Source organism: Rhinatrema bivittatum, chromosome 8, assembly GCF_901001135.1.
Source record: "Rhinatrema bivittatum chromosome 8, aRhiBiv1.1, whole genome shotgun sequence".
Classification (NCBI taxonomy): Eukaryota; Metazoa; Chordata; class Amphibia; order Gymnophiona; family Rhinatrematidae; genus Rhinatrema; species Rhinatrema bivittatum.
Window position 1 is genome coordinate 85874343 of NC_042622.1, and position 16053 is coordinate 85890395.

General features: G+C 43.1%; 1 protein-coding gene across 8 annotated transcripts in view; it reads left to right on the top strand.

Annotated features, from left to right (window-relative positions):
* The window catches only part of POMT1 (protein O-mannosyltransferase 1), a 126741-nt gene that overhangs the window by 34671 nt on the left and 76017 nt on the right, over nucleotides 1-16053 (top strand). For all 8 annotated transcript variants that reach the window (XM_029614080.1, XM_029614081.1, XM_029614084.1 and 5 more), the window contains one exon: nucleotides 10704-10769. In XM_029614080.1, the coding sequence (XP_029469940.1) occupies nucleotides 10704-10769 (66 nt within the window). The remainder of the gene's footprint in view (nucleotides 1-10703; nucleotides 10770-16053) is intronic.

The window sequence follows — 16053 nt, forward strand, 5'->3', positions numbered from 1 at the left end:
TCTGGACTGATCCTTGTACGTACAGGGAAAAGAAAATTATTTCTTACCTGCTAATTTTCGTTCCTGTAGTACTAAGGATCAGTCCAGACGCCCTCCCTAGCATTTAAGGGTTGTTTTTGGGATAAGCCTCTGCTCGTCACTCCTATTCTTTCTGCTTCTTATAAACTCCCCCTGGGGCTCCAGGGGTTTTTCTGTTTACACAGTTCAGTTGAACAAGTTCCTTTTGTAGGTTGTTTGTTATTAGTTTTTTATTCTTCGTTCATTATGGTTGAACAATTGTTATTCTTGATCCCTCCGTCTCTTCTCTTTGGCTTTGTAAGTCTAGTTACTGAGGATTGAGGCACAGGGGGACACGTCATATAGAACCCCCTCTAATTTTTGCTTCTGACTCCACCTGCTGGACTGGGAGCATAACCCACAGTCTGGACTGATCCTTAGTACTACAGGAACGAAAATTAGCAGGTAAGAAATAATTTTCTTTTCCCTAATCCATGACAATCTCAGGATGACTGGAAATCAGAAGATCACAAGTATGGAGAGCAATAGATTTTTAAAATCCTTATTAGTTTTAATTATTGGGTATAATTTGATAATTCTGATCTTTCAAAATATTACATTTATTTTGGGGGGAATAGAACATTTTTTAATTATTGGATTTTTTTATTTATCAGATGTTTTGAAATTTTCTTAGTGTTTGGGAAATTGTGTATATTCTGTTTGAAATATTTATTCTTTTTATGAATATGATTTTACTATTATGATTGTTTTATATTTCTTGATTTTATTATTTGTTTTTTGAAGCATGGTAATGTTTCTGGTTTTCCCTTGTTGCTCTGCATGTAGGGGCTGGCTGCTTGTGGGTTCCAGTTTAGTTCTTCTCAGCACGTTTCTGTGTATACTTTGTGATCTCTTCATTCTGTATTTAAGAACATAAGAAATTGCTATGCTGGGTCAGACCAAAAGTCCATCAAGCCCAGCATCCTGTTTCCAACAGAGGCCAAACCAAGCCACAAGAACCTGGCAAGTACCCAAACACTAAGAAGATCCCATGCCACTGATGCCAGTAATAGCAGAGGCCATTCCCTAAGTCAACTTGATTAATAGCAGTTAATGGACTTCTCCAAGAACTCAATGCACAATTAAGTTCTGGAATTTGTTGCCAGATGTGGTTAGTGCAGTTAGTTTAGCTGGGTTTAAAAAAGGTTTGGATAAGTTCTTGGAGGAGAAGTCCACTAACTGCTATTAATCAGGTTGTCTTCAAAAATAGCCACTGCTATTACCTGCATCAGTAGCATGGGATCTACGTAGTGTTTTGATACTTGCCAGATATTTGTAGCCTGGATTGGCCACTGTTGGAAACAGGATGCTGAGCTTGATGAACCCTTGGTCTGACTCAGTATGGCAATTTCTTATATTCTTATGTTCTGCATATGTGACTGAGGTGTGAAGTATTTTGCTGGCATGTAACTTCTGTGTAGGGATCTATAGCAGCCTGATTTCCTAATAAAAGTTTTTATTGGTGTTCTAGGACCCGGTGTAATATGCGCAGTGTTGTCTTTTCATAGATAAGGTTGTTAGGGTTGTTTTGGTATGGGAGGTTTACTATATTGTAATGGTAATTCTGTTTGTTCATGGCTTTCTGAGGGCCAAGTTCACACCCAATATATATTACAAAAAGTCTAATTCCATAGGAGTTCCAAGTGTCTTTTTTGCAGTTTTCTGGTTGGCACCACAGGAGTGCATGTAAATATAATATGCATGTTGTTATTTTTGCCTCAGCAGACTGTACTTTTGAATGTTTTTTCATGTAAAATTTATTAGAAATGCATAATTTAATTGTGTGTGTCTGTAAAGGATGTGGGAGTGTGTGGCGTGGCATGTGTGCAAGGCTGTAAGGTTTGCCTAGGGTACCTAATACCCTTCTCTATCCATGGGTTCTGGGGTGGGGGAGCGTGTCAGTTTTTAAAAATATAGATTGCAGGGCGGAGCTGGGCTTTATGTGATGGGCCCAGGACAATATTCTCACTGTTCTAATTTTGTTCCCAAAATATCATTAATTGGCTTGACTTGAGATAGCAAATTTGAAGGTGAAATTTAAGACTTGTGTGAGGGTTGGGCATGTAAAATCGGTTTATACATGAATAAGTAGCCTCTGTGTACAGCTAGCAAATTTTCAGAATGGCAGGAGTAGTATATACTGTTGTTGCTACATAGAAAAAGGGCATTTTGAAATGGGGTTTGGAAGTATGCACACATTTTATGTATTTTATAAACAGAGTATGCATGTGACATTAAACGTACATATGCTTTTATGCCTACTAATCAAGCTGCAGTCATTTAATCTGACTTCTCTTTTCTCCGAGGACAAGCAAGATGGCAGTCCTCATGCATGGGTAACATCATCCGATGGAGCCCGGCACAAAACTTTGATTTCAAAGATTCTAGAGCTTTCAGCATGCTCTACTGAGCATGTGTATCTATAGCCACCTCCCTGTCTCTCAGACAGAGTCCCTCACTCTTTCTTTTTCCGCGTAGCTGTGTGGTCACGGGTTCAGCTTTGCTGCCCTCACAGCTAATGCTGTGACAGTTCTAGAGCTTCAAGCAGCTGTTTTTTTCAGGCAGATCCTTGGTGTGTTTTATTTTCTCTCAATTCTCTTGTGGTAGTTTAGATTTAGTTTTTGTTATTTTTTTCCTCTTTCTAGCATCTCTCTGTTGGCTGCACGGTGGGCCTAGTGCACTGTGCAGCTGACAGAGGTTTTACACCTTAATAAATAATGCATCTGCAGCTTATTCCTGTGTCCCTCTCCTTATCTTACTTGTTTTTTGCCTTGGTCAAGTGCCTGTTTGGACTGGCAGTGTGCAGTCTGGTGTGAATCGAGTAGGCCTCTGGCCTGGGGACTTGCCTGAATTCTTACCCAGGCAGGAGTTCCAGGAAACTCTAACCGACTGCTGGACATCGACGGAGGCTCAGACTGTGAAGGGATTCAAACCAGATGTTCGCATGAGAATGAGAGCTTATGCTCCCCTCACTCCTAGACACTAGTCTCCTTAGCTTGTGTCCTGGATGACGGAGCCCTCCCCTCCTGCTTGTCTGATCAATTTGAAACTGCATCTCCTTCAGAGAGAGGGTGAGTATGAACCTGAGTGATCAGCTTTGCTGATGCACCATCTGTGTCATGCCTGGCATTGGTTGCCTGTGCCATCAGATGCCAGACATTGGTTGTCCATTGAGTGTCGGGTGCACCACAGTCACTTCTGAGCAGCAGGGGCTCCATTGCAAGCTATGGCCACCTCAATCACTTGAGGATGCTGTCGAGCACCTTGGATGCCACCTAGCGCCATGGACACAAGTCAGTGCCCTGGATCAAGTGCCATGGATGTTATTGTGCACTGGGGCACCATCGACACTATTGAGCATCGTGGAGGTCATAGTGCACCATGGGTGCCTGTGATACCAGAGAGCACTAGGGACACCATAAAGCACTGTGGGCGCCACAGATACCATCGAAGCTGCTGAGCAGCATGAGTGCTGTCAAGCACATGGCATGCGGCTGTCAAGTGCCAGGGGTGCCATTGTGCGCCAAAGATGCTAGCAAGTGCCACTAATACCATCAAGACCCATGGGTGCCATCAGTGCCAAATGGCATGTGTAGGGTCGAGCACCATGGAATAGCAGACGGGTGCCATTGAATCTGTCGCCATAGATGCCAGTGAACACCATGAGTACCATCAAGCCCCATGGGTGCCAATGATGCTGTCTGGTACTATGGCGGCCATGGAGGCCGTCCAGCGTACTACAGGTTCATTCGAGCATCATGGGGCCATCGATGGATGCCCTCAGGCGTCATGAGCGACTTTGATACCATTGGGTCGAGTATTGGGGTGCTGGTGAGCTCCAGGGGCATCATCCAGCGCTGTGCGTGCTGTCAGGCACCATGGGCGCCATCACACATTAGGTATGCCAATGGGTGCCGGGGGCACCTTCCACGTCATTGAGCGCTATGAATGCCCATCGCCATCGAGTGCATAGGTGTTGTGGGATGCCATCGACACCAGCAAGTGCCAAGAGTGCTGTGGAGGCCGCCATTGAAGTATGCATCCAAGTAATGTAGGGCAATGCAGCCAGCGCCTTTGCCCTTGCTTGAATGCGGTGAACATGACTGCCACCATAGAGCATCATCAATCAGTGGACTGCTGAAGGTGGGATAGCCACTAGCTGGGGGTCGTTTATGCTTCTAATCGCCATGCACACCGCTAGGGCGCTACCATCACTGTTGGCACCGTGGTGTGCCTGGATACTGTGGGCAGCTGTGTTACCATTGGCGCCAAGGACATCTGCCATTTCTGTTGTGTAGGATGCATGGGTGCTGTAGTACTGCTTGGGTGCCATTACACTGTAGTAGGTGCCATACAGGGCATCTCTGGTATCATGTACCATCTCCACATGTACCAAGATATACCGTCCATGTCAGACTGCCTGTGCCAAGTTCAGTGGCTCTTGATTGCTATCAGGAGCCATTGATAGTAGTGCCATGGGCGCCTTTTAATGCCTTTATGTGTCTGGCATCTGGAGGTGCTCTATGCCACTGCTAAATGGAGTACTGTGGCAGGAAGCAGATCCAGTGAAGGGACACCTCCATTACTAGGTGCCTGCTGGCATGTGTGTCTCTGTGTTTTTGTGCTGAAAAGCATTGCATATCTGTGCGCCGCAGTTGCCGGTGCACTGGGATATCTTGGCCGAGAGTGCATTCCTATTCACTCCATTTTTGGGGTGGATACCAGGGATTCCTACCCCTATCAGGAGAGAATGAACCCTTAGGGGACCCTCTCTGGTACGTGGCTCCGACTGGGGCAATGATACAGCCCTTGATTTGCATGAATCAGTGCAGCAACATGGTTGGCTGGATAACTTTTGCTGTCCTTTCCTGCGCCAGGTTGCCATGTTGGCCCTAGTGTCTGACTAGGTGGGCACCAATGACTGTCCTTGTTGCCAGTAGAACCTCATAGGTCAACGATGGTGCCCCACTCTCATCCAGGAAATGGGAGGGTTTCTGGAATCGAACTGATCTGGTTGAGCAGTGCACTCTCCCCTCACCTTGGTGAAGAGAGGTCTGACTATGGCTTTCGAGGAGTGCCCTCGGTAGGTTTCCTCTCAGTGCCTTGTTTCTGCTTGTTTTTCATACCCCATTCTCCAGGTTGGCTTAGTTTCTAATAGGCAACTGCCCTCTGTTTTCACATGGGATTTGAAGGCCGTCCATTGGGAGCTCTCATTCCACCATTACACTACTGCGAGCGGAGATGCCATGTGGCGGGCAATGAACTACCTGGATGGGTACTTCTCATAGAGCAATCTGCTCCCCAGTAGCAGATGTGGATTCCTCTTTGGATGCTTGCTGAGCACAATGTGCTGGGTTTTATTTTGTGCCGCTCCTACTCATTAGTGTCGAGTTTGGGTGGCACTCTACCTCTGGGGGGAGATTTCTTCTCCCTCTATTTCTTGACTGACTTGTTGGCCTTCCAACAGCTTGCTGTATCTATGGTGGCTTGGGCTGGGGATGGAGGATCTTGCAAAAGTGTCTCTCCACCCATTTTACAGTCACTTAAGAATGGTTCGTTCCTCTTTCAGAGGTGACCCTGTCAATAGGGTTTGTGGTCTGACAAGGCAGTCCTTATCCATGCAGATATTTCTGCTTGTGTGCCACAACATTTTCTCAAAATATGGGTTTTATACCTCTACTCAGTTGATGGGCAGTCTGCTCTGCTGGTCAGATTGCTCCTTCTCTGGTACACTCAGGGTTCCCAGATCGGTGAGCAAGTCCTGTTCCACAGCGCTTGCCTCTTTCAGCATTCCTGTTTTCAAACTCAGCAGAGAGATTTGCAAACTCTTCCTTCAAATTGCTGTCACCCTGCTGGAGTCTAGGACTCTCTCAATATATGTTGCCTATGTTTACTGAGGGTAGATGGGCTCTGTGAGCTGTGTTTCCCTGATGGGACTGGCTGGGAATTCCTGTGGTTGGGAAGTCTCCTAACTGTTGCTTTTGGACATATGTTGGTCATAGCTTTGCATACCTAGTCCGTCTTGTTACTCGGTTACTGCAGTTTTCTTTCTTTTTTTTTTTTTATTCTTTCTTTATTGAACTTTTACTACACAAACACAAAGTAATACTTTGTTAAGAAATATACAGAGCGTACATAGGAAATACATATTTGAGAGAATTATTTTCACTCAATTATGAATTTTCACAATTTTTTCACTCTCTCCATCTTAGAGGTAACCTTGAGGGGGGGAAAGACCAAGGCAATAATCAAAGGAGGAGACCAATAAACTATATCACAAAAAGGAAATTGCAGCATGAGCATATCATACATTACATATATGCTGACGACATTTAGCTAATTCTACCGGTAGAAGAAACAATTGAAAAAACACTGAACTTTGCATTGTTGTACCTAGATATAATAAAACAACTTCTAAACCAAATGGAACTAGTAATTAACATTGAAAAACAGAATTTATACATCTTGAATGAAAAACCATTGAAATCATTCAGAATCCCATCAAACTTAAAAATGGCAAAATAGTGGAGCTAACTGAGAAAGCTCGAAACCTAGGAGTAATAATTGATACGGAACTCAGCCTTAAGCACACATATCACTGAAAGTTAGAGAAGGCTACGCCAAATTAATGGTCCTTAGGAGACTAAAACTCTTATTAACTCAAGCACACTTTCGAACAGTACTACAAGCACTAATATTCGCCAGCACAGACTATTGTAACACATTTTTCCTAGGATTACCATATACAACAATCAGACCACTGCAAATACTACAGAACTCAGCTGCCAGAATACTTACTGGAAAAGGCAGAAGAGATCATATCACCCAAACTCTTGCAGATTTACACTGGCTACCAATAGAGCAAAGAGTGCAATTTAAAACGCTATGCACAATTCATAAACTAATCAATGACGAAAATGCCGATTGGTTAAACACTGCCCTACGATTGCATGTCCCCCAGAGAAATCTCAGATCAGCCAATAAAGCGCTACTAACCATTCCCCTCGGTCAAAACAGCAAAACTGACACAAGTTAGAGAGAGAGCACTATCATTAGCGGGGCCAATATTATGGATCGCATTACCACTCGAAATAATATTAATGAAAGATGTAAAACTCTTCAAAAAGTAAGAGAGCCATCTCAGTCTCTGGACCAATACATTGGAATTCTCTTCCACCAGACCTCAGGCTGGAACATTGCCCGGTCACATTTAAGAAAAGACTCAAAACATGGCTGTTCAAGCAGGCCTTTGCTTAAATCATACGCCAGATGAATTAAATCAGCTCTATCACCAGTAACACATTGACTCTTGCCTGCCTTCTCTCGATTTAGTCAAATGCTATATGTCCTACTTTAGCCCCAAATCCCAAGGTCCTTGCCAATACCATGATCTTAACCAAACCATTCTCTACCAGCCGTGTATCATAGTTTGATTTATACCCTGGTTTGTTTCAACAGTTTCATGATCCTAGTTCTGAAATCCTTTGTTTTATGTAATTGCACTATTTGAGGCACTGTTTTTGTTATTATGTAAACCGTTTTGATTTGTAACCTTTTACAAGAAATTCGGTATATAAAACTGTTAAATAAATAAATAATAAAAAAAAAGTTTAAAAACATGGCTCTTCAAAAAAGCCTTTCACAGTGAGGTCAATGAATAAGAACACCTACACACAGCTGAAAGTCACCCAAAAGCATAATGGCTTACTTTTTAATCTCATCATAATTAAGTATTAAATTAAGAGGACTGTATAGAACATATAAATAGAAATCCCAATCCACTTTCCACATAGAGTATATTATTGAAACATGTAACTGACATTTTTTGGCACCTTCTGGATAATTTATAAACCAAACTTATTTTGTGCCTAATTGTAAACCGTTGTGATGGTGCATTACTAAATGACGGTATAGAAAAGTTTTTAAATAAATAAAAATAAATATCCCCATTTTCCATTTTAAATTATGGCCCACCAATATTCATAGCTGGTACAGTTACCCTAGCGTCCAAGAAGTTTCTCAGCTGTTCAGGGCTAAAAAAGACATAGATATTATTTTGTAGTTTGACTATGCATTTACATGGGAAACGCAATAGAAAACTCATTCCATGAGCTACAACTTCAGATTTCAAATTTAGAAAAGCCTTCTGGCGTGTCTGGATAGACCCGCACTATACCCTCTAGAAAAAAGTTATAGCGCATGATCAAACTTATATCTTGCTCAGTAAAAAAGGAAACCAAGAGCGTTGATCTAGCTATAACTTCTGTAACTGAATTTTCCAGGTAGTCAGTCAAATTGGAAATATTTCCTTCGTTATTAATCCGTGGCAAAGTTTGCTTTTGAAGTAAAGATACAGCCTTTTTTATAACTGGAACCATATCCTCCGGTATCTTTAATATCTCTGTTAGATATTTCTTTAAAGTAAGAAGAGGCAGTTCACCAGATACTTTTGGAAAATTGAGCAACCTCAGATTTAAATGTCGCAGTGAATTCTCCAAAAATTCCAACCTCCTAACGGATGCCAGACGCTCACGAATTATTACCGCATTAGTGTCTTTCAAACTTTTAACATCTTCCAATTTCTTGATAAGTACCAAATGCTTTTGTAAAATTCGTTGGTGATCTTGAGCAACCATATCCACTCTTACTGACACAGCATCTAAACACCGAGTTTCTTTGGAATTTAGCGACATACCTGCTGTTAAGTCCCATAGGGACTCCAAAGTCACAACAGTAGTAGTAGTCCAGTTCTGTAGTAGTAGTCCAGCTTTTAATCTCCTGAGGTAAGTGTTTCACCACTCCACTTCCCAGAGCACAGGCACTCCCGCTGGTTGAATCCGGAGAGGCATCCCCATCTCTTCCAACACCCTTCTCCATGTGGGCCTCCCGGCTATGGGCTGGGGTAGGAAACAATGCCAACTCTGAATCAACGCCAGCTGTTCCCTCCTGCTGGGGCTGACCTGACGAGTCTCCTCTTGGAGCCCCAGCACCGCGAATGCCATCATATGGAGAAGCTATCAGCTGCTGTCGTGGGTCCAGAGGGCTCAAAGATATTTCCCCAGGAGAGAACAGAGCTCCTCTCTCTCTTCCTCCAGCGGGAGAAGACGCCCTCAACTCCATAATGGGGGTCGTGAACTCGCTGATACATCACTGGTCTGCTGGGATAGAGGGTTCAGCAGGATACACCCTAACCTTCGCTTTCCTCTTGTGCAGCATTACTAAATCGGAAACCACTCAAACCAGGTAAATCTTGAGGAAAAGTGCAGAGCAGCGCGGTTTACGTCCTTTCACGCAGCCATCTTGGATCCGCCCCCCTGACTGCAGTTTTCTTTCTGCTGGGCTCTCTAGCCCCAGCTGATTTTCAGTTGTCTTGTGACACCAAAAATGAAAAAAAATAAACAAAAAAACTTTGTGGTCTTGATCCAAGAGCTTTTTTCTCTTGTACTTAGTAATTTGACCCTTTGCCTGCATCCAAAGGGTCCTAGGCCTACTGGTGCCAGTCCGAGTTCTTTATTCAGTAGCTCTGACTGTATTAGTCTTTGTGCTGCTCAGTGGGTTTCTCACCCCATGCTCACATTATGCCCCTGCCTTTGGATGCCTTGCTGCATATCAGGATTTCTGTCTTTCTCTATTATGTCAGTCTCTTTGAGGTGAAAAACCCAACTCTCTTCCCTCCTAGAGCCCTTATAGGTTGGCTGCCTCAATGAAAAAGAGGAAGGTGGGGCATGGTGGTGCTTCTGCAATAAAGGATTTCCCCATTTTTCCTGTTTCGGCAGCCTCTAACTTGGGATTTACCCATGTGTGAGGACTGCCATCCTGCTTGTTCTCTGAGAAAACAGAGTTGCTTACCTGTAACAGGTGTTCTCCATGGATAGCAAGATGTCAGTCCTCAAAATACCCTCCCTCCTCCCCTGGGAGTTGGTTTTTCAATGTATCTGCTATATCATGAATCGAAGGACTCTGCCTGAGAGACAGGGAGGTGGCTACAGCTGCACATACTCAGTAGTAAGTTCTAGAATCTCTGAGATCGAAGTTCCATGCTGAGCTCCGTCGGATGATGTCACCCTTGTGTGAGAGCTGACACCCTGCTGTCTTCGGAGAACATCTGTTACAGGTAAGTAACTATTTTATCTGCAGTTTTAGGTAAGGGTCTGGAGCAAGTGAGTGAACTGGTGCTTGGAAATATGCACACAAGTATTTTCATAAGTGAGATACATGCACGCATCAGCCAACTTTATAAAATACCTGTCTCTGCTCATATACTGAGGGTTATGATGTGCACATTACAATTATTTAATGTGTAAAATATATGCACGTACTCTTATAAACTATGCCGATCCGTACATTTAAATATGTATGTACTGAAATATGTGTTCATTTGCATCAGTGATATGTGGCATTTAGTGCTGCTTTGGATGCACAGTTTATAAAATACAGACAGTTTTAGTCTCACCTACTTATGTATGTGTTGTTATGCACACTATTGAAAATTACCCGTTAAAATACAAAATGTACTAGTGTGCTTAATTTTTGCAGCTTTGGTTGGATTTACTTCAGGGGATAGAGCAATTCACAGTCGGTGTACAATTAGAAAAAAAAAATGTGAAGAGTAACAGCATTTTTGGATGTTTCTCCTGCTCACACAGCTCCTTCTCGGTCGCTTACTGGTTTTGGCTCATGCTGACAGGAGTCACTTGTGCCTGTGCAGTTGGGTAAGTTTTATATTATTCAGGATCCTTTCCTGTTTCATTAAATCTTGTTCCTCAAATGACAGCAGAATTCAGAAATCTTTTCCCATCAGATTCTGTGGAGCATAAGGGCCTCTGGTGGCCAAATCCCTTGCACTAATGCTACCTCTCTCATGGATTCTGCAGGAATCTTTGAAGCAAAGTAGTCTTTCTCTTTATCCAGCCAGGCCTGCCCAGGCACATGGGTTATGCTCACCAACCAGCAGATGGAGACCAAGACTAACAGGCTTGCTGATGTCATTCCTTAGAAACTCCCGTGTTAACCTTAGCCTACCACCATTCTCTGTCTCCAGCAGACGGTAAGCGAGCATCCTGTGGGGATAGGCCAGGAGAAGAAGAAAATTTGAAAGTAGAGGTGAAGTTCCTGAGATGAAAGTTCTATACTCCTTCCTTCAGCTGAGCACAGCCCTAGCCCAGGGGGCTTCCAGTCTGTTTTCTTGGATTAGGGCCAGAAACTGTTTAATATAGTTGCCCTTCCCTTCCTCCCTCCTCCTCTGGGATTCTTCTTTTCTTTTCCTTCACAGGCTTTATTCTTCTTCAAGTTTAAAAAAAAAAAAAAAAAAAAGGAATAGGGAGGGGAGGCAGTGGAGTAATTTTGTTTAAGTGCTGTTTCTTCTTTGGACAGTTGTTTGTTTTGCTCTCTGTGTAAAGTTTAAAAAAAAAAAAGGTAAAAGTAAAGTGGAAAGACAGATTGAGGAGCATGGAGCACTGGACTGGAAGGGTCGGAAGGAGAATCTGTTTCAGTGGAGGTGCGGTGAGTTGCTTCTTTTTTCTGGGAGCCGTTTTGGTGGTGAGGCAGGAAAGTGAATGCTGTGGCAGAACATGGGAAAAAGATTATGCTGTGCTCCATGTAGGATGCACTGGCAAGTGCTGGAGGGGGAGCATCGCTATAGGTGCATTGAAGAAAAGGAGATCAGGCACAGAACTAAACTGCCTGCCTCAGAGGGGATGGTAGCTGAACCAGGTTGTGCTGACATGATTGCTGCTGCAGTGGGGCCATCAGCCATAATAGAATCGCAGCAGTGGGAGTATGACCCAGGGCCTTAATCTTTGGTTCCCACAGGCTAGGAAGCTGACACAGATTCCTCAGAGGTCATGTTTGTTGCTGCCTTTAAAGGGGCAATCTCTCCAGCTTTCACCAAATGAAATTCAGCCTAAGCTTCAGCTCTGTTGAGGTGTTTACATCAGGCATTTTATATGAGACCAAGTTCTGTTCTGAGTCCTCTTTTTTTGCCTTTCCCTCATGGGACTTGTTGTGAGAGGGTCAGGATGGAAAAGAGGGATAAAGGAGGAAGAGGAAGATGTAGAGGATAAGAAATCCTGCAGATCTGATGAATCTCTCCCAGAACTTTATGAGCTGAAGGAAAGCAGCAGTGAAGGGGGTATTGGGGGCAGACCTCCTGGTGAAGATGATTCCTCTATGGTCAGATTCTTTCATAAATAGAACTGTTTACACTGATTTCTCATTCTTTGTGAGTACTAAATATTGCAGAGACTTAAGGTTCCACTGGCTCCACTCCATCTACAAATAGAACTCAAAAAACACTCCTCCAACAGACCCATCAGAGAAACATACAGAGAATATCTACAGGTACCACACGCCAATACCACCCAACATATAACATTGAGAGACCGGGCCTTCTCTACAGCAGGCCCACCACTATGGAACTCAATCCCCTTAGAATTACGACAGGAACCATGTCTACCAACCTTCAGAAAAAGACTTAAAACATGGCTGTTCAAGAAAGCCTTTCCGGACCCTTACTGATTCTCCTACACTAAATACAACAAGACTGATCATCTTCCGTTAAACTAATATAGTCATTAACAACCTCCGCAAAGTTCTACCTCTTGTTAAACTTCTATCTTCCTCTTCTTTTACTCCCAGTTAGAATCATCCCTGTTTTATTGTAACTACTTCTTCTGAGCATTTGTTATAATTTGTTATAATTTATTATAAGTTGTAATGTATACATTCAAGTTATAGTTTTGTATTGCTCACCCCTTGTTTTATGTAAACCGACATGATACAAACTCCGTGAATGCCGGTATAGAAAAATCACAAATAAATAAATAAATAAAGGTTGAGGAGAGTCCCAGTTTAGCTGAGGATCCTAGTAGGAATAGTATTCAGAAGTCCTAAAGCTTTTCCACTGCACAAAGCAGTGCAGGATTTGGTTGATCTGAAAAGAGATTTGCCAGGAGCCAGCTTTAAAGGAGAGCAGTCTCTGACAAAGCTCTACCCTCTTCCTCAGGAAAGAGATAAGAGATTCCCTAAGGCAAGTGTTTTCTGGTTTGTGCAGTCATGAAACGGACTAATATTCCAGTGGAAGGAAGTAGAGCCCTTAAGGATGCCCAGGACAGGAAGACAGAGGTGAATTTTAAGCAAATCTTTGAGGCTTTTGGTATGGTGCATCAGGGGGACCGGACCAAGAGTTCCCAGGCTTTGGCACAATCAGGCGTCTTATAGGTTGGATGAAGAAGTATTTATCATGATGGCGACATATGTCACAGGTTGAAGAATATGCAAGTGAATTTCCTCCGCCACAGCACCCTGAATCTAGGAGAATAGGCTCAGATTGTAGAATGTTAGGGAGAGCCGGTGATGGATTTGATGATGGCCAGCAAAAAGGCAGAAAGGTTTTTCAGCAGAAGAAAGGAAAAGGGATCCATTCGATCTGGATGCACTGATTCAAGTCTGGCCATGAGAGGAAATCCTTTATGCTTTTCCCCCATGACCTCTGGTGGGAAGAGTTCTGAACAGTATTTCACGACATCTCATATGAGTAATCCTGATAGCTCTCAGCTGGCCGAGGCATCCTTGGTATGTGGATCTGGTCAGGTTATTAAATGGAAAACTAACTGTTACTGCAAGGCTGGAATCATCTGTTCCAGGGGCCAGTGGTACACAAAGATCCAGCTCAGTTCTGTCATATGGAGGTCACATTTAGTAAGGAAAAGATATTCTCAGGAGGTGGTGAATACCCTCTTGCGTTCTAGGAAAAAATTTACATCCTTAGCATGCATGAGGATGTGACAAATTTTTCGTGAGACATTTTGGCAAAAAGTTCTTCAATACCATTCAGATTTTGGTAAATGTTTTGTCTCTGAATTCCTTATAGGTACAGGCAGTTCCCTGTTGCAGAAGCCATATTTTAGGTAGACCTCTGTCTTCCCATCTAGATAATATAAGACAGGTTAAAGGAGAATTTGAAAAGAAATTGGCTGTAGAGGCAAAAATTCTAAATAAAAACTTTAAAAAATATATCTGAAGCAGAAAGCCTGCGAGGGAGTCTGTTGGACCGTTAGATGATTGAGGGGTTAAAGAGGCACTTAGGGAAGATGAGTCCATTGCATAAAGACTAAACAAATTCTTTCTTTGGTGATCACTGTTCACTGAAGAGAATGTTGGAGAGAGAACTGTTCCGGAGATGGTTTTCAAGAGTGATGATTCAGATGAACTGAACCAAATCGTGGTGAACCTGGAAGATGTGGTAGGCCAGATTGACAAACTGAAGAGTCGTAAATCACCTGGACTGGATGGTATACACCCCAGGGTTCTGAAGGGACTAAAAATTGAAATTTCAGGCCTATTTCAATTAATTTGTAACCTCATTAAAATCAGACTGGAAGGTGGTCAATGTAACCCTGATATTTAAAAAGGTCTTCAGGGTTGATCCAGGAAACTATAGACTGGTGAGCCTGACTTCAGTGCTGGGAAAAATCGTGGAAACTGTTATAAAGAGTAAAATCACAAAACATTTAGATAGACTTGGTTTAATGGACACAGCCAGCATGGATTTATCCAAGTGAAGTCTTGCCTCCCAAATATCCTACACTTTTTTTTTTTTTTTTAAGAGATGATTAAACATGCGGACAAAGGTGAACTGGTAGATGTGGTGTATTTGGATTTTCAGAAGGCATTCAACAAAGTCTTGCATGAGAGGCTTATAAGAATACTAGAAAGTCATGGAATAGGAGGCAATGTCCTTTTGTGGATTGCAGACTGGTTAAAACACAGGAAACATGAGAAGAAATGAAGTCACCGAAGCCTTCGGACACCTAAATTGTGAGTGCTCCTCATCGCAGTGGGTCATCTATATAAATATCTCAGGCATCACTGGATGGATTCCCTCCTAACTTACCAGACTGGTCTGTGACAATTTTTAGATGTCTGTCAAAAGAAAATCAGTTGATTCTGAAAATTTTCCTATGAAAAATCGGATAGCGGCTGGATGGCTGAGCCGGAGGATATGGCGGCAGAAGATGGCGCTGACTCTGATACTGGTTAGAAGGACGCCTCGCCTTTTCAAGACTCTGAGCTACCCACCCGTGCAGAATTTCGCACTTGGTTCCATGAGCTATGCCAAGCCATTAAAAATTACAAAAAGGAAATCGTGGACCTAATGGGAGAGATAGAGGAGATATCTGAGATGGGCCGGTGGCTCTATGAGTTCGAGACTACTAGCGACTCTCAGGCCTTGGAGATTCGCTGCCTGCAAAGTGACCACAAGTTGATGAAAACTGAACAGAATTTGTCAGCAAAAATCGAGGATCTGGAAAATAGATCTCGCCAGACAATTTTGAGATTTTGCGGGGAACCGGAGACTCCATAGAACCTAGACTGTACAGTAGTAGTGATGTAGATCTGCCAGGGAGTTTTGAATATGGAGGCCTTCTCGGAGAGTCTGGCCACCATGCACCAGGCCTTTGTGAAAGTCTACAATGTCTGAAAATGTATGCAGAGATCCCCTGTAGCTGCCCTGCAGATTTTTGGGGCCCCCTCTTCTGTACTCAGCCCAGGACATTGCCCGGGCCTTTGCTGAGTGCAACTGCACGTCCTCTGGCATCAGCTTTGCTCTCAATATGCATGCTGCTGCAATTGCTTCTTTAATCCATTGTACAACTGCTGCTTTAGAGGTCACTTCCACTCTCCAGGACTCTCTAGCAATCTGAGGTCCTGCTTCTGGCATTGACTTTCTGTTTTCGTACAGCTTGGCAATGAAACCTGTTGACTCACATGAAAACACTACTCCTGAAACAAAGGGAGTACCGTATTTTCCGGCATATAAGACGACTGGGCGTATAAGACGACCCCCCCTTTTTTATACATATTTTTAAGAAAAAAAATAATTTTACACTCAAACAGGAGCAACCCTATCTATGAAAAGGCAACACTACAAATACCGTATATCAGGCCCTAAAAACCAATACACCTCTTATTAGGAAAACAGAACTAGCAAGCAGC